This window comes from Lichenostomus cassidix, chromosome Z (genome assembly GCF_008360975.1).
Source record: "Lichenostomus cassidix isolate B80296 chromosome Z, HeHo_3.0, whole genome shotgun sequence".
Lineage (NCBI taxonomy): Eukaryota > Metazoa > Chordata > Aves > Passeriformes > Meliphagidae > Lichenostomus > Lichenostomus cassidix.
Genome location: NC_139511.1, coordinates 49294875 through 49319039, shown reverse-complemented (window position 1 = coordinate 49319039; position 24165 = coordinate 49294875). Strand labels below are relative to the sequence as shown.

The 24165-nt window shown below is 39.2% G+C and overlaps 1 protein-coding gene across 1 annotated transcript in view; it reads right to left on the bottom strand.

Annotated features, from left to right (window-relative positions):
• Nucleotides 1–1010: 1010 nt before the first annotated feature.
• PGM5 (phosphoglucomutase 5) overlaps nt 1011–24165 on the bottom strand; it is a 74181-nt gene continuing 51026 nt past the window's right edge. Inside the window, exons 8-11 of the mRNA XM_085043851.1 lie at nt 18225–18360; nt 17095–17278; nt 13610–13744; nt 1011–2580 (exon numbers count right to left, since the gene is read on the bottom strand). Of these exons, the coding sequence (XP_084899977.1) occupies nt 2491–2580; nt 13610–13744; nt 17095–17278; nt 18225–18360 (545 nt within the window). The 3' untranslated portion in view covers nt 1011–2490. The remainder of the gene's footprint in view (nt 2581–13609; nt 13745–17094; nt 17279–18224; nt 18361–24165) is intronic.

Here is a 24165-nt window from a genome sequence, read left to right as displayed (position 1 = left end):
ACTTTATGAGACTGTGGCTATCATCCTCTCCCACACATATAAAGATATACACTGTACTTGAGCCTTAAAAAGTTTTATTCATCTTCTTGCAGAGAAAAGCAATTAACTGGTGAAAAATACCAATTGCATTTTATCAGTATCACCCAGCACCATAAAAAAAGGATGGCGAGTGGATTTGGGGTTAGGCTACTTGTTCAAGCCTGCTCTTTGACAGGTATTTAAAATCACACACAAACAGCCCTTTCTTCCACTTCAGTATCCAGGCACAACTAACATTTCTGCAGCCCAGGACAAAGACAATAAGGAGATTTTAAAATATGCTCTTTGTTTACAATGACTGCCTTCATGAAAGCAGACTGCCATCTGCTGCAGCTCTAGTGACAGCTTACTGATAAAAGCACCCAGTATGGCTCTTTACAGTCCTCACCTGTTCTTCATGAGTCTTCGCACTGCATCCTGAAAGACACCTGGCTTCAGTACATCTTACTTTTCAAACTGCATTCTCCCTATTCCAGAGAAGCTTGGCAAACAGGATACTCCACAGTACAAACAGCTAGTTTGTACTATGCAATCTAACAACTATGTGATCAAAAATTATTTCATTGTCAGGGAATGTGTAAGAGATTTTAGACATTTTAGTGAACTGACTTTCAGAATGTTCTTTCATGCAACTCAGTAATTTGACCTGTCATAATCCTGAGTGTGTGGATTGCCTGACCACATGTGATCTACTAGTTAGGAGCTTATTATCAGGCACCTAGAGAAGTTTAATCTACAATAAATATGAAATATTACATAAGCAAGGTTTCTGTGAAGATGAAAAGCTCTTACATTCAAAAGCAGATGTCCAAACTGTGTGAGAACATCATGGTCATATAAAAGAAAAACCTTTATAAAAAGAACGAAAGTCTTAAAATCTCTTTTGGTTTACGGGAATACTTAATGGTAAGGTGGGATACTACATGAGAACATTCATACCTCAATGGTTTAGAGTCAATTAAGTAATAATGTAATTGTAATAAAGGCAATTTTATTAAGATGCTTGAAGGTGCTGAGTGTCTCGTCCACAAGTACGTATTAAGACAGATATACAGCATTACTCTTTATTGTGTATTAAGTGCCATAGCCATTTTTTGACAAAAGTGTTGAAAGAAATTGAAACAATTTCCTTTACTGCAATATTATATAAATTGCACTAAATTTTGACAACACAATGAATTGAAATACACTGCAAAAAGGCAAGCTGCACAAAGCCACCTTGACGACTGATACAAGTGACCACACTGTTTCCAAGGAAGCAAAGCTTTCAAGCAAATCACATGCATAAAGTGTTTGTGTTCTTTTTCAGAGCACAGTATTGTAGCTAGAAATGCTGTATCATTTCACAAGCAAAAAAATGCTAATGTCAATATCCCCAACAGCCTTCTCAGATCTATGCCGGGACGTCTTTTGCACTCCCCAGATTTTTATTGCATGATCCACTGTTACCAAGAATCTAGCAGAAACTGTGTCCAGAGGGTGAATCAGACTAGTATTTCTATTCAGTTGATTAGTGTTTGTTTAATTCCCTCTCACTCACTTCACTTTGTGGTAAGTGGAGCACGAATATTTCAGTGACTTCAAAAAACTTCCCTAACTCCTGAAAGAATAGCTGAACTTGCAGAGGTTACCTTTCTAACACAGTAAGCACCAGTATCATCTCCTGACATGAGGAATATTGCGAAAGACAGTCACATTCCATACCCGACATATTGCTGGAAGGACAAAATCAGCTCTATAGCACAAAGGCATCCTTTTGGAGAAGAACCAAAGAGTCAAAAAATATGGAAAATCCAAAGGCACAAATCACATTGATATGCTTCAAAAGCACAGGTAAAAACGTATGGAATAACCCCTTCTTTGGGAGCAAGTGTAAGTGTGTACACAACACTGCTGTCAGCATGCATCTGTGAGCATCAGGAGAGGTCAGAGAGGAGGCATGGTGCCAGGGGAGGAAAAACACCCTGTGCAGAGCTGAGTGCACAGCCTTATGACTCAGACATGCTCTGTACACCTCTTCAGAAACCTACTAGAAGGTGACAAGAATCCCAAACAATACTCACCAAGCACGTCTTTGCTTTGCAATTCCTCTCTCTCTCTCCCCAGCTGAAATGTCTCCAAGTTTTATCACAGCATTCAAAACCAAGCGGTTGGCATTTTCTGCTACATTGCTGACAATATTTGAACATTAAGGCCTCTTTCTTTGATTATACTGTTACCAGAAATTATGATATTGCAGGTAAAACAAAGAAGTCAATACACTATTGCATTTGGAGATCAATGCAAATGATTATGCTCAATGTTATATTGAATTTTTCTTCCCACCCTACCTCTCTCCCCAAGAAAACTTTTAAAATCATACAAGGCACAAATGGCTAAGAAGTCTTAACAAGGTTCTGTCTCTTCCTTGCTGTTCCTCTTTTGGCCCTGGTTTAATAATCTTCCGTGGCTTCAGGTGATGACAGTGGGTCCCTTTCGTCCTGTCCTCTCATGAATCTGAGATATTTTCAGTGCAATTGCTATAAGAGGACTCAGCACAGCCTAAAGATGAAGAAATATATTGAATTACATAAAGCAGAAATACTGAAAGAAATCTTACACTTCTAAATTCTTCTTTTAACTGTAGAATTATACAATAACAATAGTAAATAATAACATCAAAATGTGACACAGCTGTTTCTGTTACTGTTATATTTGACACAATGAAGTATCATGCTTGGCACGTGTTTTTTAAGTGTTACATTGAGTATACCTAAACTATGCAAAAAAGAAAAACCCATAAATACACTGTACTGATCATGTCTCTATGTAACAGGAATTGTGGAGCTCTTTGAAATCTGCTGTACAAAACAACATAGAAATCACAGAAGTAGAATTGCTTCTATTCTGATGAGTGGAAGCCACAGAGATGATATTTTCTTGCTAAATACACTTAATACTTGAAGTCTAGGGTCAGAAGGTACTGTAGCAACTACCTTAACAGAATTCACAGAAGTGTGTTTTGGCTAATACCACATGAAATTGTATTAATAGGATAAATTCCAACAGAAAGGCATGAACTTTCAAGTTTCAGGCTACATTATTAAATGGTCATTTACATGCCCAGATGGATGAGTACAGATAACAACTATGATAGTACCACATGAAAATCAAGTAAAACACAACTTTTAAAGTGACAATTGAATCTCCTTTCAATTAGTTAAATGATACACAAAGATAAAGCAGCAGAGCTGAGTTTTATGTGAAAACTTTCTTTTCAGAGAATCATATATTGGCTAGCAAGCTAATTCTTTGACCCTTAGAGATTTCCACTGGCTGCTCTTTTCAAATGAACTAATTCCAGCTTCACACACATTAGGTTTGAAAAACAAATGAAATGAAACAGTAATTCTGGAGAGCTGAAATTCACAGATAGCTTTTTTCATAAGCCTAATATAATCAATACTTCGAACCTGTTTCAGCCACGTAACAGTTTATGACAGGATGAGGTGTTTGCATTATTTATGCAAACAGTCAGACAGTTAAATTAAAAGAATGAAGAGACTAACTGTGCAAGCAGAGTCATGGAACAACACCATGAATGCCACTGGTGTCAAGTGAGTTTATGATTAAGCCCAGTTATGCACAAGTGTGAGCAGTCTGACATGTTATTTTTAAAAAAGCTCCATATTTGTAGATATCTATCTACTGAATAATCACTGAAGCAGAACACAAGTCTATTACAGTCAAATATACTTAGAGAAGATTAATATGTAGAGCACAGATTCGCATCCGTGAGCAAATGCTGCAAAAGTAAATATTAAAGCGTGCCAATTTGTAAGGTCTGGATGAGACTAAAGCATTTGAAGTTCTCTGGCACTTTTCTAATAAATCTCTTCCTTGTTTCATCTAAAAAGCACAGGAAAAATTAAAAAGCAACTCTAGTGACCCGCTTTACTAGACCCTGCTTTTTTAGGCAACAAATGCACTCTGAATTAAAAAAAAACAAACCGCAAGCACCACTTTACACAATGCTGGAACAATACACAGAATCAAATGATTTTATGTGACATCCATTTACATAAACAATTTAGCTTGCCAAGTGATTCCAATTACTACTAAGTATTCTGCTTGTTGCAATTATGCTTCTCAACAGAGAAAGTCCTTTTTTCATTCTGTCTTTTCACACTTCAGTTTAATTTTTATACTTTTTTCATCTGAAAAATGTAAAAAAGGCAAAAGTACATTATATTTGGAACGGCAGGAGGAGGACAGAATAAAAAGAAACTGGGACTGCACATGCCTTTTACCTTACCTCTGCCATGAATAGTTTACATTTCAGTTGCAACAGATAAATCTCAGCCAACAATAATTTATGTTTAATATTCCCCTAGAAAGACTTCTGTATCTCAAAGAGATCTTGATTTAAAAGTATTTTTCAATGGTTCTCTCTACTTGAGAAATTGTAAAACTTTACTACTGATGTGTCAACTCTAAATGACAATTGCAATTACTTTGTATGTTAAATAGCACATTTATCTCTTGGCAACTGTTTAGGATGTATGGCATGTTACCCTTCAGATAAAATTTAAGACTTGAAAATTAACAGAACTGACTTAACCAGAATATGGTTTTAGTAATCAGAGACAGAAGTTATATCTCCAGAAAAATAACTGGGAGGAATGATTAAGAGGAAATAAATCAAGCAAGCAGACAATCTAACATCAGGCAAATAAAGATTAAAAGCCTTTTGCTTGGGAATAATCTGTACCAGAGCTGTCAGACATGTATCATTCCTGCTTGGTTCATGTAGCAATTTTTCCCTCTGTGACTTTGCAAGAAAACTCCATACAACTTCCTCTCTTCTAATCAAGGTCTCAGGTAAGATTTGTGGATTCATGATGCATCTGGTTTATCAAAGAGCTAGCCAGGGCTGAAATGTACCTGTTTGCACATTAAAAGCTCATCATGTGCCTCCTGCAGAACTTCTGCCATAAGAGCTCAAGATACAGCTCAGCACAGTGTGCCTGCTTTGGCCTTCCACTCCAAAAAAACCAGAAGTCTTTGGAAAGGTTTATGCTACAGCCACCTGTCCAGGATTTAAGCAACGTGGGTAGCCTGGCTCATCGTGAAACAAACTGATCTGACTCTGTAACACCTACAGCACTCGCAGTGTTCAGTTGATTACCACGAAGAACATCTTCCACAAAAGAAAAGGATATTGTCCTCTCTATTCTTGTGCATGGTCTGCCCCTGTTAAGTCCAACAAAATTATAAAAAAGGCCAAGAAGCCAGTTGTTCTGCCTCTAGTAATAGAGGAGAGCAGGCAAGAGGAGATAAACAAACAGAAGGAGAATGTAAACTGGTTGAAGTGTATAAAGACAACTGTGTTTGCAAAATATTAGCTGTTTTCTAGTACACCCAAAGAGTTTTGTGGAAAGAGCAGGTTTAATAAAAAATTTCCTTGATTCAAGGAATATTTTATAATTACTATCCCATGATTTATTTCCTTTGCAGTCCCAGCTGATTAAAAATTTGCTCACTCTACAGTGTGACTTTGGGACAAATCTGAATCTAAATTACTTGAATAGCACAAACATGTTGCATTATCTAAGAGTGTGTCTCCACATTCCATGCGCCCTCTAAGAAAATTCTATGAATTTTAATAGTAAAGACAAAACTTTTATTATTGTTCAAGTCCAGCCAGCAACTAAGTACCATGCAGCTGCTTGCTCACTCCACTGCCCCAGTAGATTGGTAGAGAATTGGAAAAAGGTAAAACCGATTGGCTGAGGTAAACACAGTTTAATAACTGAAAGAAACCAAAATACAATCAAAAAATGAATAATAAAAGGAAAAAGAGGGAGGAATAAAATCCAACCAAACTCCCACAAGTGATGCATAATATAACAGCACAGCACCCACTGGCCAATGATCAGCCTGACCTGAGCAGCCATCAGCCCCTCACAGCTAACTCCCCCACAGTTAATACACCAAACATGATGTTCTGTGGTATGAAATATCCCTTTGGGCAGTTCAGGTCATCTGTCACAGCTATGGTCCCTCCCAGATTCTTGCGCACCTCCTCACTGACTGAGCACAGAAGACTGAAAAGTCCTTGACATAGGTTAAACTCTACTTAGCAACAACTAAAACATCAGTGTATTTTCAAGATTATTCTCATTCCAAATCCAAAACAGCACTGTACCACCTACTAAGAAGAAAATTAATTCTAGTCAGATGAAACCAGAACAACCTTATATGATTTTTATGGACTGTACTGCATGTTCTAATAGCTAACCAGAGCCATGCTAAAAACCCCATTGCCTCAAAAGTAAACAAAGAGGCAATAATTCTCTAGCAAAATGCACTTGCGCTTATTATTGTATCAGTGTCTTGACAGAACCCTACAGATGCCTTTCATTTTGTCACTATTAAGAGATACAAAACCTAGGACTTGGTTCCTAGGTTCAATCAACAACTCTGGGTTGCTGATTTCAGTTTGCTGCTCTTGGACCATCTCACACCATAAACACTCACTTTATACAATCACTCACATATACAATCACATATAACAAAATTTTTTCATATACCAAACAAGATCCACCTGAAAATCAGGGGGTTTTTCCCTCTGCTGCTTGCTGGTCAAAAATCTTTTCAGAAATACAGTGTTTGATGATCAAGATATATTTTTAACCCTTATTTTTTGCTTTTTGCCTTTGTAATTGGCTTGCCTTTTCCAATAAAAACACAAAGAAACAACTCCTGCCCCCAAATCTTTGCTTGGTTGCTGCTAATTGAATAATTCTGAAGCTAACTAGCATGTTTACTAGTCTTTGGCAAAAATAATTGCAGCATTTGTGATTTACTGCATCCCATTTACAAAGTACCCAAGATAGATTGCACAGGACTGAGGGAATTGGTTATTGTAGTTGCAGAGTCACCCTCCATAATATTTGAAAAGTCATGGCAGTCAGGGCAAGTCCCAGGTGACTGGAAAAGGGGAAACATCTTTAAGAAGGGTAGAAATGAAGACCCTGACTGTCAGCCTCGCCTCTGCCTGGAAAGATCATGGAACAGATGCTTCTAGATGCTTCTAGGGAGGTGATTCTGGAAAGCCAGGACAGCAGCACCAAGCGCAGGTCTTGCCTGACCAACCCAGTGACCTGTGGTGGGGTGACTGCAGCAGTGGGTAAGGGAAGGGCTACAGATGTAATTTATCTGTAAAGCCTTTGGCACAGTCCCCCACAACATCTTTCTCTCTGGATTGGAGAGATGGATTATATTGGTGGACTGTTTGGTGGATGAGGAACTGGTTTGACAGTCACATCCAGAGCTCATAGTGGTCAATGGCTCAGTCCCAATGGACATCAGTGACAAGTGGTGTCCCTCAGGGGTCTGTATTCGGAGCAGTGTTATTCAATATCTTCACTAATGACATAGATGAATGGATTTACAGATGACACCAAGCTGAATGGTGCAGTTGACAGAGTTGAAGGATGGGATGCCATCCAGAGGGACCTGGACAAACTCAAGAGGAGGGTCCCTGGGAATTTCCTGTGTTTTAACAAGACCAAGTGCTGGTGCTGCACCTGGTCAGGACAGCTCCCAGTACCAGCACAGGCTGGGGATGAACAGATCAGAGCAGCTCTGCCAAGAAGGACTTGGGGGTGCTGGTGGGTGAGAGGCTGGACATGACCCAGCCATGTGCACTCACAGCCCAGAAAGCCAAACGTGTCCTGGGCTGCATCCAAAGCAGTGTGGGCAGCAGGGCCAGGGAGGGGATTCTGCCCCTCTGCTCTGCTCTGCTCTGCTCTGGTGAGACCCCACCTGCAGTGCTGCATCAGCTCTGGGGTCCCAGCACAGGAAGGACATGGACCTGTTGGAGTGAGTCCAGAGGAGGGACACCAAGCTGATTAATGGGATGGAGCACCTGTCCTATGAGGAATGGCTGATGATAGAATTGAATTTGTTCAGCCTGGCAAAGGGAAGGCTTGCAAGTGACCTCATTGCAGCCTTCCAGTATCTAAAGGGAGCCTACAAGAAAAAGAGGAACTTTTTACAGTGGCATGTAGTGGCAGGACAAGTGGGAATGGATTCAAACTGAGAGTAGTTTAGATTAGATATTAGGAAGAAATTCTTTATGGTGAGGCACTGGAACAGGTTGCCAAGAGAAGCTGTAGATGTCCCATCCTCCATCTTCAAAGTCAGGTTTGATGGAGTTCTGAGCAATATGGTCTAGTGTGAGGTGTCCCTGACCATGGCAGGGAGGTTAGAACTAGATGATCTTTAAGGTCTCTTCCAATGCAAACTATTCTATAATTCTGTGACTCTATGACAATGCCTATTTACTGCTGACAGAATTCACATAATGAATAATAACATACTGTAAATAGAGCTAATTAAGTCATTATCAGAATAACCCAGACTACTGACTACACTCTTTGCAGGACACTTATCCTGAAACAGCAGCACAACATGGTGTTGAAGGACACGCAGGATTCACAAGTAAAACCATAGTGGATCATTTCTTTATTTGTTTTTGCTTATGGAACTTCCTGTTTGAATCTTACCCAAGTTCAATAATACATCCATGTGCCTGGACAAAGGGCAAGATATGTGTGGGAATGTACAAATAACAAATAATGAAGTGACCTAATAAAGTAAGGCTATAAATGAGACTAAAGGTCAAGAAACCCTTATTTTTGTACCCTTATTGTTCATGCCCGTTGAACCATCTCTACATTTTATATCTGTATTAAATTTAGGACAACTCATAAGTCTGTTCTGTTCAAAAAGGATAAGCGCTGATACATAAAGATCCAATGCATATAAGACTTCAGATAGAAACCTGTTTTTTGTTATCATGAACTGAGTTTTCTGAAATGCTAGTTGGATGACTATTTGAATTGTTAAAAACAAAGAAATAATTTTGAAATATAAATCTTCCACATAAAAACTATCTGGAAAGCAATATTCTCAGAAATGACAGTGATGAGGAGCATCACCTGTGACAAGGCACATCAATGGAGTGGTCTTCAATTCTAGAGCAGAACATTTCAGGTTTATAAAAGTTTTGGGCATTGTTTTCAAGACTTTGTTTTAGATCTAGATTGCATCACCACTCTAAGTTGCACAATTTAAAAATACTGCATTGAATTGTTTTGAATATACTTTGCAGAGAGTGTTATGGTAATTTTTCTTTATTGATCCTTATTTTCACTGATGATAATGGCTTACAGGAAGAACTGAACTTCTCACAGTAAAAAGTAACCACCCCTTATCTCCCAGGTGTCCATGAAGCTGTTTCTGCAAACTTCTTTCAATGAATCATTCAACTGCCAGAAGTCACTGCTATTCACATATATCCATGACCTCAGACTTCTAATTATTGGCATATTTTACCACTTTCCCCTGGACTCTTTTGTTGTAGATCAGAAGTTTACTATACTTTATTCTAGGTAGAAAGTATTACCAATTAATTGCATGAGAGATGGTACTAAAATATTATTTTGGTGACTCTTAGTTTCATTAAGACCTATGATTTACAATACAGCTACTCTGCCTACATATAAATTGAAACAAAAGGTCAAAAAGGTCCACTTCAACTCAGAAAGTGCTATAATTGGTGTTCCAGAACAATATGAACATCTCAACATGCACATTGGAAGATGTAGTTCAGATGTTTGCTTATCTGTGGAAGATTCACCATCAGCAGTTACATTGTCAAAGACTGCAGAAGCAAACTAAAAGAACTTGAACACTACTGAGAAGTAGGATGATTAATTTTGGGAAAGGCTTTGTCTGAAAAAACGGGCAGGTAGCGGGGAGGGATGCTGATATGAGGCAGACTCAAGCTAGGGACCACAATGATTCCAGAAAATGGGGCCTCCAACATGAATGAGCTGTCTGTCAAAACAAAGACATTTATTTCTTGTGACAAAAAAGCAAGTACATGTATCAAGGTATTTTTGCCTTTCAGTTCAGGTGTTGACTGGAATTGTCACCAGGCAAAAACATGAAGCAGTGCATTATCTAAAACAAGGTACTGGAGAGAGGTGGTACAATAAACAGAACCAACTGACTATTTAGTTAAGCAGCCAAACATCAAATAATCATATGTCCTGGTTTATGATATAAAAGGAAAGGAAGGGAGCTTTTCTTGATCAGCTGTTTCAGAAAGAGTGCAATAATACAGAAACTACATATAGTCATCTCCCCAGTTACAAAGATCAACTACAATAACAGAAAAATATGCATGTATCATCTCAAATGTAACAATTGTCTTAAATACCATAAGGTAACACATAAGGTATATACTTAATGTACTTTATGTCAGTGCTTTTTCAGTAACTGACCACTTATGTATATGCTGATTGTGTTCCTATTACTGACAGCAAATCATAACAAAGTTCTTGAAACTTCTAATCTGTCACACCTCCTTTAGATGTGTGCATATCAGTATAAAATTCAAAGCAAAGCAAACAATAAAGGAATTACAATATCAGGAAAACTATGGCACCCCTTCCAAGCAATGCTGTTTTCTGAAAAAGGAGTTTGTTTTTCACTCTCTTTTACATACTCCACTGAAGACTATCAAATATTCTCCTGGGAAATGTTTAGTTATTTTTGTACATGAGGATCTCCTAAAATTTATGTACTTGAAGTCCACCATCTGCCTGCCGGATACAATCTATGACCTTGTTGTTCTTAATGCACTCATGTTTTTGGCAAAGCATCCAGCCAGGGCAAGGAAAGAGGAGCAATACTATGCAATGAGAAACAAAATAAAGAATTTATTGTGTTAATTGAGATGAAAATGCTATTTATCTCAGATTTTGTGCACATGGCAGGAGATGAGGAGGGTGTTTACAGTACCATGTATTTCCTGTGGCAGGCTGGGTATTTAAATGCCTGTCTGCACTGCATAAATGCAGGAAAGTCCCTGCGGCAAGTTTCAAGGCAATGACGTTTCTACCCCTGGGATTATTTGTTCACTAGTGAATATCCTGATTAAACAGCCAAAACTGCTGTGATCTGACAGGCTCCAATACATGCATGGAAAAAATCCCTTCCAGCCATTTTTCTGTCCTTGGGAATAACAGACTCTTTTGGTGTGCTGAATAAAAGAACAAACTCTGAAATCCTTGAGAGCAGTCATAAGCCCTACTGGCTTGCTTAGTGTCCCCTGAGGACTTTCCCCTGCACCCTGCCCAAGGCCCATTACAGCCTGACACAGGGGTGTTCGTCTCTGCCTGATTTAAGCTGTAGGAGTGCTTGTCTCCAGCCTTATCTCTGACTGCTGCCTGGGCGGACCTCAGGCCCATGCTATAGGCAGCTCCTTTCCCTGAAAGACTGCTCGGATATATGTTGCATCTTGTCTCCAGTTTTAACTTTGACCCTGTCTCCTGAGTAGGCTCACACTGTTGCCTGGTCTCCAGCTTTGTCTCTGGTCCCACCTCCTGCTGCTCCTGCTGAATCTGATCCACTGCTTGCTGAGGGAGCTTGTTACCAGAGTCCTGCCCTGTCCTCCTCACTTTCCTGCTGTGGGACCGTCCCCTGGACAAGGAGGGCGCTGTCTGTGGTACAGCAGGTCTGAGTGCCTGGCTCCTACTGCCTTGTGCAGCAGACCCATTCTTGCTGCTCCCTGGACACGGTCTGTGCTGCTGGCGAGACTTTACACACCTCTCTGAAGCAAATGCAAGCAGAACAGAGAAGAAATGTAACAGTAGAGCAGCACATTCCTCATTTTATGAGGATAACCACTGCTCCCTCAATCTAGTCTTTTCACAAGTAGAAAATTCACAGAACATTTGCTATTTTCCACTCATTTAAAAGAACAAATGTTAAATACTGAGCACTGGTTGTAGGTTACTTTAGGAGACACATAAGCCTAAATTCTGCTAGAGTGTCACTTCTCTCATAGACAATAAAACAATCTGCTAATGCAGTAATGACTCCACTTTAAAATGCCCATTCTCATTTGCAATGAAATAGTCAAAAGTTTAGCTAGATAATGCTGCCAGTAAATGCTCCATTGTTTTCTAGTATTTTTTGCTGGGACTTGTCAGACAAGAAACATGTTCAGATCACGTATTTTGCTTACATATCACAAGGCTACTGTAAGTCTACTTCAAGCCTCTAAAATCAACTCAGTCTCTTTCTTACAGTGACTTATTTTCATTTTATCTGTTCCTTACATACACAGCACAAAGAATCATATTTAAAATGGTCACATTTATCAAAAATGTTATCACACAGGGCTACAGTTTTGGCTTGTGGTGGGTCCATCTAGGAGCCAGCTGGAACTGGCTCTTTTCAACTGAGAAGAAGCATCTAGCAACTTCTCACAGAAGCCACCCCTGCAGGCCCTTAACTAGCAAAACTTTACCATGTAAACCTAGTATAGTAGCAAGTGCAAATGGGGTTGTAGCAGTGTTCCTCCCCAAGCAAAATATATTAATGATCCTGCCAAGTTGGGCAAACCTAGATATACACAAAAACAACAAAATTGCTAAAATACGGTCCTTTATTCTGTCGGAGCTTTAACATTTTAAATGTTCTATCCAAGAAGTTACTGAGGATGCAAACTGTTACTTAAAAAAAAAACCAAACAAAATTAATAGATCATATCTACAGGCATGGAGCCTGTAACACTTCTGTGACAACTGAAGCACTTTTTATGACTGATACACAACGGTTTAATAGCATGAGAAGAAACTCACTAGGTTTATGGTCAGAATCTGGTGAAAGAGCAACATCAAACACTTACCTAGGGTTCAAATTCATTTGACAGCATTTAGGTTTTGGCAGATTTGCATTTGCATTCCAGTCATGAACACACAACTACATGGGATCTAAAGCTACACAGGTTTTGATTTACTACAAGCCAAATGCTTTACCTCTTTTCCACTAAATAACCTTAGTCATCTCTTGCATATCACAGCATAAAGGACATTTACTCGGAAAAATCTGAGAGCGTGAAGTGTGATTTATATTATTAATCGTGTAAAGCATCTGCTGGACAATCCAGCAACTTACTCTCAACCTTCACTCTTCTTAGAAAAAGGTGTGGTTATGAGATAATTCTTAGACAGTGCAAGTCTTTCCCTTACAAGGAATCCCTACATTGTTTAGACTGGTATCCATATTTCCTAACTGTATTCTGATTGTGTGGAATCCTTGGGATGCCCTAACTGTCTCTCAGATAATCTGCCTGAAAAATGTTTATCTTATTTTTAAAACATTGTTCCATAACTCAGATCACAACACGAAAAAAAAAAAATACTAAAAAAACCCCTTAAACTAGAAAGGCTTCTCTTAATAGACTTGAAGTCATTGCCCAGCATTTATCATGAGGCATCTCAGCCCTCCACATTCCTGTGGTGTTAGATATTACACTAACATAAATTAAAACTGCTGGTCCTTCCTCAAAAGGTGTACATTTACAAGACTAGGAAAATCATCTACAAACACATTACATGGGTCAAAACATTGAGTGTTGCTTCTGACCAAAGATGAAAACCTGTAGCCATTGCTGTAACAGAGGTTGTGCATTACTTACTGACTTATTACAATGCCATTGCATTACCTGTGGTTCCTTATTGTGTTGGCTAGGATCCTTTTCATAACTCTCTGCATAGATCCGGAGAGTAGCTCTCACATGGCTGGAAGCACTCATTCTGAAGATGAGTCTGGAAGCATCTGCGAAAATAATCCGCAGCCCCTATGAAAGAAAGAGGAACAGCATACATGTAAGGTGGCAGCACCTTTACAAATCACCCTTCACTGCTTCAAAATAAAAGTGAAAGGAAGAGTAATCTGGATGCAATTCTTCTTTCCCCATAACTTTGGACAACTCACTCATTACTCTTTTTCTCCCACTGAAGACTTGAAATGTTGTTGTGCATTCCCTCCAACTCCTCACCACAAATACTCTCTTACTGATGGTTTTATCTTTTTGAGTTGATTTGCTCTTATTCTGTGTGGCAGAACACAAAACCAATGACCTGAGAGACAGGTACAAAATCACTAAATGTAAGTGCCTTAAGAAATAGCTACAGAATCCCTAGATTAAAAAAAACAGTTGTCAGCAGTGAATACAAAAGACAGGACCAGTTGCTACCCTCAAACACTGTGCATCAATATCTGACTGCAAGAATTTTGATACATTTGTAGTACAATTTGGAAAATTTAAGGTGTTAATTAATTTCAAATACACTAATTAATGCACTTTAACAGTGTGCATAAAAAAGAGGATTAATTTATTAATTAACTAAAAATTTGCTCTTTGGTCCCACCTTCACATTGTTTTTTTCTTTTCTCCTCCCTGCTTTTCTACTGCATATATGAACATCTTTTTTAACAGACCACAGATCATATACTTGGATCTACAGCTTCTTTACAGGAAGGCCCTTAAGACCAAAGGACTAATTTCCACAGATAAATAGTTGTAGCATTGCAATATTCTACCAGTTGTGTACTCATACACATTATAGTCCCCTTTATGTAAGCGGTACCCTTAGACTAAGTGCCATATCTGATAAACCACTGAACTTTTCTTCTCCTTACTCCTTCTGTTGTCAAAGGCCTAGCACATAAACTGAGATCTTCACTATTTTTGTTTAGAGGGCAGTAAACTATTAAAAATGAGATAAGAGAATTAAAAGTGATGCATTTTATTCTTCCAGTTTTATCAGCAGCTTGACAAGACACTGATGCTGGAAACACAGTGTGCCAATATTCTAAAGTATAAGTACAGCCCAAGTAAAACCTTTGTTTCCTCAGACACACACCAAAACATCTTTAGCACCATATAAAGCACTGTTTGATAATCACAGAATCAGACAATGGTTTGGGTTGGAAAGGACCTCTAAAGGTAATTCAGTCCTGTTGTCATCAGGTCATGTTCACTGCAATGAGCAGGGACATCTTCAAATAGATCTGGTTGCTCAGAGCCCCATACAAGTTGACCTTGAATGATTCCAGGGATGGGGCATCCACCATCTCTCTGGGAAACCTGTGCCAGTGTTCCACCACCCTCACTGTAAAAAAAGTCTTCCTTATATTTAGCCTGAATTTACTCTTTTAGTTTAATGCCATTACCACTTGTACTACTACAACAGGCTCTGCTAAAAGGATTGTCCTCATCTTTCTTACAAGCCCCCTTGAAGTACTGAAAGGTCACTATAAGGTCTCACTGGAGCCTTTTGTCTCTTAGTACAATGGCCAGCTTGTACCTCTCATCCTTGTAATTCAGATTTCACACAAAAATGCAAGTGATGCCATTCTTGGCTTGCTGGATCCTATGGAGCAGCACTGTTAAGTGCTTATGTGTGCAAAAGTACAGTTGGGCCTTAAAAATTAAAACAGTCTTCAAGAACAGAATATTTCATTTCATTTTAAGTCTAATTATTGTACTGTGATAAACAATATTCATGGATTTCAATAGACAGAATGAATTAGAAACAACAGTCTGTGTGTATTGTTTGCTGCCTATTTTTCCATTGCTGTGTTTGTTTTCTGAATACACTGTTTATTAACACTGAGTGATTATCATGAAGCCAGCTTCTCATTCATGAAATGATGCAGTTGTACTGAATATAATAAATCTCTCTCCCCCACCTACTGGGGAACAAAACTTGGTACAGGTTCCTGAATACTTAGCTGAAAAATCTACATGAAACCTGTGATAGTCTGAAAGTGATAGCTGCATTTAGATGATGAGCAAGCTACCCAAAGAAAATGGCAGCAGTGAACTGTTGTTCATTTGCATGGATCAATATCCTCTCCTATTTTATTGTGCTTCAAGAATCCCACTGGGGCTGCAGACACATGAAGCTAGGAATGCATCCTTGCCAAAGGAGAAACTGGTTGAACTGTACTCTGAATAAATAAGAGCTTCTCCTTATGAAAAGACATGCTTTCTGGTTTTATGGGCTCCCTTTCAGGTCCATCTGAAAACAGGCCAAGTCATGTTTCTCTGTTTGTATTACACGGTGATATGATTAGCAATTATATTCCAATATAGAGTAAGTGCTTTGGATGAAAAAATTAAGGGAAATAAAAGTGCAATGAAGATTCACAAGCTGTTTTTTTAAACTCAAAAGGTCAGAAGTCTGCCATGCCTGTAACTTTCCACTGTACTTGGCTTTGACAATATCCTCATATCTTGTTTCAGTAGTAATACACAAAAAGAGAGTAGCTCAGTGGCAGATGGGCTGCTTTTATTTTCTGGATGCAATGATGAATGGAAACTATAAAGACTGAGCAGAATAGCATGACAATAGTTTTAATGGCTTGTAATATCATTTGCCAGGGTCTGTTTTGGCCAAATAATTTAAAAACCAGAGAAACCACAACAATAAAAATATAAACAGTATAAAATGAGGACAAACTTTAACAGGATTCATAGCTCATATTCAAGATACTTGAATATACATTTACACCTTGTAAAAGTACATGGTTACTTTTGAGCATAACATGGATTTCCAAACACTCAAGGCTCAGTTTGAAGGGCAGTTCTTGATAATCAAAGAAACTCAGCATAGACAGTGTCCAGAAGGAACTGATAATGTGGGCTAGGGAACCAAATGTGCCCACATAGACTACAGCTTACTAAAGTAATCTGCATGCTATTGGTTATAATATGTATTGCACCTAAGTTATATAAATCTTGTGGGTCACCAAGCAAGAAATTTTTTTTTTTTTTTTTAATTTATAGCCAGTCAGTGGAGATTTCAGATAGAAAGGGAAGACCTTCTTTCTATATGTTTTCCACTGTTCTGGAAAGGGAACCCTCCCTATACATGCATTGCTGTCAATAGAGACTTCATCCCATCCTATGTTCACTGTGATGCTATTGTCTCCAGTTATGTGCAGCAAGTGTAAACTAAACTAAAGTTGGATTATCTTATCCAGACCGAGAAAATCTTAAGGAGGAAATGCAGTATCTATCAAAGCAAAGGAAAGACCACCCCATAAATAACAGTCTTTTCCAGCTGAACTTTAGAAACAACACGATTGGAGACAATATGACAGCTGCAAAACTTTGCCATTCCATCACTACAGCCATACCTGTCTTTTGGTCACAGTGCCATCCACAGGATCTATGTATTCAAAGCTGTCTGTTCTTTCCACAGTGTAGATATTGTTACCCACAGCAAACTGCTGATGGCTGAATGATTTGTCAGTGATCAAAGCTTCCAGGTCTCTCATTATGAAATATGCTGTTCTGGGTTCCAGTGCTTCGTAATCAAACCTTGCATATATATAAAAATAAAGTAGAATCTGAAAGTAAGTTCCCCAGAGCTGAGAAAACAGATCTGCTTTCACAGAACTCTATATAGCAATTTACACAATTAGCAATTTACTGCTACTTCAAAAATCAGAAGTGGACCACTGAAGTACTGCTTGCAAATGCAACCAGCACACACATTCAAGTCCTGTGCAATCTGACCGTTACGTGTATGCAACCACAGTTCTACACTGGCCATCTGACATTGGGTAAACAGCAATCATCCAGAAAATGCAATTCCTAAAGTAGCATAGAAAATATCACCAATACACAGCTAGCTTTCCACACTTAATGACACCATCAGTGCAGTGGTCAACAGCCAAGTGAAATAAGAGAAAACTTTACTAAACGTTTTGAGAAACACCTGTATTCAAAAGACCTTACAAATTGCAAACTCCTCTGGATTAAAAGACAGGCAGAAGCAAAGATGAAAATGACAGCTAGAATTCACCACATTGAGACCTTAATAAAAATAAGTAAATGTTTGTATCTTTGAAGGAGTTATCCTGAACTGGAAGCAGGCATAGGTTTCAGTTCTTACTAAAATGCTGTCACATGGAGATACATGGAGAAAAAAATGCAGAAGTAAATCTTGTTGGGATTATGTTTCTTTTTCAACATCATGTAACAAGCTGCATCTATATATTTCACAAATAAACAATTCAAATCTTTCTGCCATTCAACACTAGAAAATTCAATTACTCATATGCTAGTGGTAACATATACATGTTGCTCCTTTTTCTAACACTTACTCATCGAAAAACCTGTCTATAAAACAGTGATAATCTGTGGCAGATTTTCATTCTGTAGACACAGCAAATGCACACCTAAGTGAAGATGGGCACATCTAAACAAGCAATGACTGCAGCAGAATTCTCCTGAATAAGTGCCTTTTCCTCATTTTTCTCACCTGCAGTAGTAGTGCCGGCCAAATTTTGCCCAGTGATCCCGGACAATCTCCTCCACACTCTGTTTTCGAGCTGCTAGGATTGAAAGCCAAACAAGCACAGCCCACAGCCCATCTTTCTCTCGAAGGTGGTCAGACCCTAAAGAGACAGACATTAAGCACATTATTTGGTATCACTGCATGAGAATCAAAAAACAAGGAAAGGAGGCTGGGCAAAAGTCTCATTTAACTGTGTATGTCACATAGCAGTGATCAGTAGTACTAGCCCCAGCACCTCTGATAGGTTCCAGACTGAAAACTAGAAGTAATGTTTAAAATGTGACCTATTTATGCATGACAAAGCCCATACTTCTCAAGTTAAATAAAAATAAGTACTTGAATAGAAACAGTAGCAGTGTGCAAACATTTCTAGTCATTATTCCTGCTCACTGATGTACAGAGTTTTTTCACAACTTTGCTACTGTTTCCTGGAACTGGGCTAGATATGCAAACCCCACCCATGAGCTAGAATATTGTCCTTTATGGCAGTGAAGTTCAAGAGCATCTCCTTATCTCTGCAGATGTTCATCTGCAGATGCCAAGCTGCAGAAGAAAAACTTCCCCATTCCATAAAAATTGTGAATTTCCAGACTATTCATGACCTCCTGTCAAGACAACAACCAAGAGCTTGAAAGGATTTTTTCCCTGAGAAAAAAAAGGCAAGCAAACCAGAGAGCATGACTTTTCCCTTTTCTATATTTCTCCATACCTCTCACTGGTAAAGATGTTTGGATGCTCCAGTCTAGATCCCTTCATAGCTTTGTATTTACGAAGAGAGAAATTATTCCCACAATGAAGACTAGGAATTATATTGGAATATCCCACATGATTTAACACATAGTCTCATATCCAAGTAAGATCCAAGACCCCAGGTACTCAATAGATACTGATGACAATTACATACACTAAGACACTCAAGAAACTTGAGTTTAGTAACAACAATACTAGATTTTGTTAAAATTTGTTAGCTGCAGCCTTATGGTTTTCTGTCTAGTCGCACATTACTAAAACTCTGAGTACAAAGCAAGCTCAAAAATTCAGAAGTGTTGTTTATTCCGTGAATTACCTACTGATTATGGAGGCAACCAACTGAACTATTTGTCATTACAAGACACTTAACAACATCCACCAGAGAGGAATCTAAAAACTCTTAGGCTGAAAACCTGTTTTCTGAAATATTACATGTATTCTGAAATATTTTCTGAAATATTACACAAAAATCCTGTTGCAGCAAAACTGCTTTGCAGGGCTTGGTTTTACATAACAGCCTGCAAGGTCCACACAGTCCTCTGTCAAAACAGCTGTGTTTTGCTACTGGCAGAGGACAGGTTCCCATAATATAAATGGATGCACTGAAGCTGTTAATCCTGTGAAAAACTCTCAATGTGTTAAAGGCATATAAGGAAAATAACAAGATGTGCAGAGAGACACCACGGTTACTAGGGTTCAGTCTTCCAGTCATTGCTGTTGCCTTGAACTTGCAGTCCCTGTTCCTGGGACAGACCAATAATCAGGGTAGCAGCCTCTGCTCATACAGATTTTCTACGAGCTGATTGTCCTGGGTCTGCTACAGATCTGCCTGCTTCTTATGCTTCTAGGGTTACATTCAACCTCAACACTCTGAATCTAACATTAATCTTAACAATAACCACCGCAAGATTAAAAAAATGCAAATTACTTTTCAGCAGGAACACCATATTCAATAGGAATGACTACTGAACACTTGTTGATGGGGATAAAGATTTGCATGAAGATTATGTCTGTGTGTTAGGTATTACAGAAAACAAAGACATCTAACATGTAGATGGATTCCACAGCTGAGACAGTAACATGCCTCCACATTTGCAAAGTAGCTGTCATGACAGTAAGAATACTTCTTTTCTGCTACCTGTTACCTGCCTTGATCTGTAATCTGCAAGCTCTCTTCAACAACAGTAGTCTTCTATTACTACAGCCAGAGTTTAGGGCTGGTGCTTGAGGGGCTGCTGCAAGAGGAGCCACAGCTCACCCTGTTCCCTGCTCCAGTGCTGGGTGCTGTGAAAGCATGGAGTGCCAACCCGTCAGCAGAAAAAGGGCAGGGTTATTTATGAGCTGTCAAAGCTTTGCAAATAGCTTCAGATAAGGAAGGAAAACAAATGTCCCTCTATAGAAAGTCAGTACTTCAGACACTGAGGTCATAGCATCATAGTGTTGTTTGGGCCAGAAGGGATCTTAAAGGTCATCCCTCACCTTTTCTACTCCCTCCTTGCAGTAACATGCTAGATCAGTTTAAGGATATCTTCTACAGGAACACCAGCAATTTGCCCCACAGGTAATAAAGTCAGCCTACTTGTAGGCAAAGCAGACAGCAGAGTCACAGTCATTGTCACCATAGCCAAGAGTCTGTTCCCAGATAATGGTGCAGGCTTCTGTCCCTGCCACCAAAAGAGAAATCTAGAATAGAGCTGTCATTTCCCACCCAGCATACATTGCTCCTCTGGCAACAGCAGAAAAAGTCATCCCATCACCACCGAGGCTGGGGATACTCAGGGGACAGGGAACAGCAGGGCCCCTCTGGGGCAGCAGGGCAAGAGCAGCCAGGGCCTACCCCAGCCCCACTGCCCACAGCCAGGCAGCCAGTGGCACAGGGGCAGCTCCACCTCCGGGCATCAGGCACTTCCTGGGAATGGGGATAGGGAAAGGCCAGGCCAGGATGTGGGAGCATGGGCAGGCCTGGCTGTGGGGCAGCCCTGGCCAGGCACGGCAGGGCTGTGGGGAGCTGGAGACTGACCCTGGGGCACTGGCTGACAGCCCTGGGGCTGCTCCTGGACAGTGGGTGAAGCTGAGGGGACCATGCAGGGCCCTGGCAACAGCAGCCTCACCTCATCCTGGTTGCTCCTGTCCTTCTTAACCTGACTGCCTCTCCTTTCAGACATTCATCCTTAGCACAGAAAAAACTCCATTTCACCTAAAAGGTCATCTCTGTTGCTGGTATCACCAGCCACTTAAATGGTTTAAGAGTCTCAAAAGACACCAGCAAGAAATGGAGACATGGAACTGAGCTTAACAAGGCAGCAATTTGTTCCTATATGAATGACCATTTATTCTCCTGCTACGTAATATTCTGCAGGCCTGCAGATCATACAGTGAAAAGCACTGCAAATATGGTTCAGCAAGATGGTCTATACATCATGACAATGGAGCAACAGGCTAAACTGAACACCAAAGAGATGCATTCTGATTCAGCAAACACTTTCAGTACCTTTCATTGAATCGAAATGTTCCAGAACATGGACAGAAGCATTTCTGAAGAGCTCTTTGCTGTGTTCTGAGCTTCGTTCTGGTATGGCTTAGGCTCATAAATCTATATGAGGAGGGCTGAATGTATTATTCTTCATATACATTTTGCACATTTGGCATGTGCTCTGTCTTTGCATGTCCCTCAGAGGACATAAATTGTTGCTTCTCTGGAAAGAGAAACCAGTGGGAGAAAGCAATCCAGAGAAAAAGTGTGGACAGCTAGAAGCAACTCAACTGTTTCAGAATTAAAAGTCACCAATTAAAATACCAGCCTAAGTACAGGGTCATATCCTGTGTGCCCAGGAAGTGTTTCAGTTTGTTAGTCTTAATAGAAGGAAAACTGAACACATCCATCAGCCTGGTTACTATATGCACATATTTTATTTATTGCCCTCTTTCTTTCAGCAAATTAGAATGTATTTCTGCAATTTTGTTACTCTGATTTTCACCCATCAACAGTCATCTGTAGGTGTCTTTGCTTGCTCTCTTAACTTAGTCCTACTGCCCAGTTCACACTGTGGAATCTATAGGGAGGGAGTTTGTTCTGCTGCCTCAGTTCAGCCAACACCATTCTTTGCTCCATGGATCCAATGAATTAGCAAAGGCAGATCTGCCCTGAGCAAACAGAAGAAGAAAAAGGTGCCTCGCAGCTTTGTTTTCCTGGAATTGCAATACTAATACCCCTCCCAGTTTGCTGGGGGCTCTGAGCAACCTCAGGATGATTCTCAGTGCTCCTTTTAATTGAAACATTCATTGATTTAATAAATTCTTGATTTTGTTTCATGAGGTGAAGCAGAAAGAGACAACAGAATAGAGAAGTCAACAAATATTTTTTCTGATTATCCCATTATATTTAATTTACCATTGGTAATAACTGCAAGTGCCTCAACAATTTATTTTAAGTTAATTTGTTATTTCTCCATATAACAGTAGCAAAAGTAACAGTTGCAAAAGTTATTTTTTACTACAGTAAATTGCTATGTCCAGACTCAGAGTAAACAACCTGGGAAAAACTCTCAGAGCGTGTTCCCATTCACAAAGTACTCATCTAACACAGTCTTAAACTGAAGAAAAGTCTTCAGAGGCAGTAGCCCTAGAAATAAAGTAAAATCATGCAAATACATTAATATTATAATTTTTCTACTCTTTGAAAGCTGTCTAACTCAGTCTGTATCTGAGATACCCAATTCTGATAGAGAAAACAAGTCTTGTGAGTCATATGCATGAATAAAAGGTAATTGCTTTTCCCTAATTTCATAATCCCTGTCTATCATATTGCATTCTGTAAATGTGATTTTAAAACAAGAAAATCACAGGAGTACACAAACTCACAGCAAATCGGTTTGCTTGCATATATTTGAGTCTTACAAATTTATCATCCAGCAGTCTGAAACTTAGCAATATTTTAGGCAAGTGGAGATTTAGGGGCATTCTGATCTGATCATTTATTCAAGTTAATGAGATTACTTTAGATTTGTGTTACTACAACAGACACCAAAGAACTCTTTTGAGGCTTTCATTCATTTCAGCAACAGCGCATTTTTATATTCTCTACTAGTTCTTCTTCCACATTATCTTGCAGGAGAAGAGGGTTGATATTAATAGAATCTGGAAATCTGGAGTTGAAGCAAGGAAATTTAAGAAAGTTGTAGCAATTACTGAAGTGGCTTAAACTGCAGAGAGATAAATCAGCCATACAGTTCTCCTAATCCTGATTAATAGCTTGCTGATAAAATTTAGAAACTAATTGGTGCTGCTGAAGACCTCCTTTGAACTGTGCTGGGCATTAGTCATAGAACCAGAAAGCTACTAACCTCATCTGACAAGCTCCTCACACTGCTACAAAAATGGAAGAAGTTTTTAAAGCATTGGTTGAGCTCCAAGATCAGCTGCCAGAAAACAAGTTTGGGAAATACAGCTGTATGGGATGTTTTCAACATCTTTCTCCTTTTATAGCAGAAAATTTGCTTTTATTTACTTGTCAGAGCAAAGTCCCTTATGTTATAAAACCAGGGCTCTGTATTACTTGGAAATTCCAGCTAGGCTGGATTACCTGGGTACACAAGCAATTGGTTTCCAACAGAGTTTGAAGACAGAATGCAGATTTTTAAAACTCCTTCCTCTTACTGTTACACAGAGCAATAAGTTTCCCACTCTGATCACTATATCATACACTTACATAAATACTCCATGCTGAAAGCTAAAGAAGTGCCAAATTTCAGTTCCCTAAATAGATATGATTGGGCAAAAGCTGTAAAATTCATTCAAATGCCCAATACTGGCAGAAACATGTTAGGGTCACGTAGCTTGGGACATTATTAAAAGATTCGCAATAAGGTAAATATTTACTGCTAAAAACAGCTCACATTGCTAAAGTACTGGTCATCTACAAACCAGACCATGTTTTACAAATAAACCTCCTGGCATATGAGGACACATTTCAGACAGCTGCGTTGAATTGAAAGATGATAAGGAAATTGAGGGAGTGAGAAAAACAGACTTCAGATATGATAGTCATTGCACAATTGCCCCATAAGTATCACAGAATGGGTCAGGGTGGAAGGGACCACAGCAGGGCATCGGGTTCAATCTCCCTGCTCAACAAGTGTTAGCCTAGAGGACATGG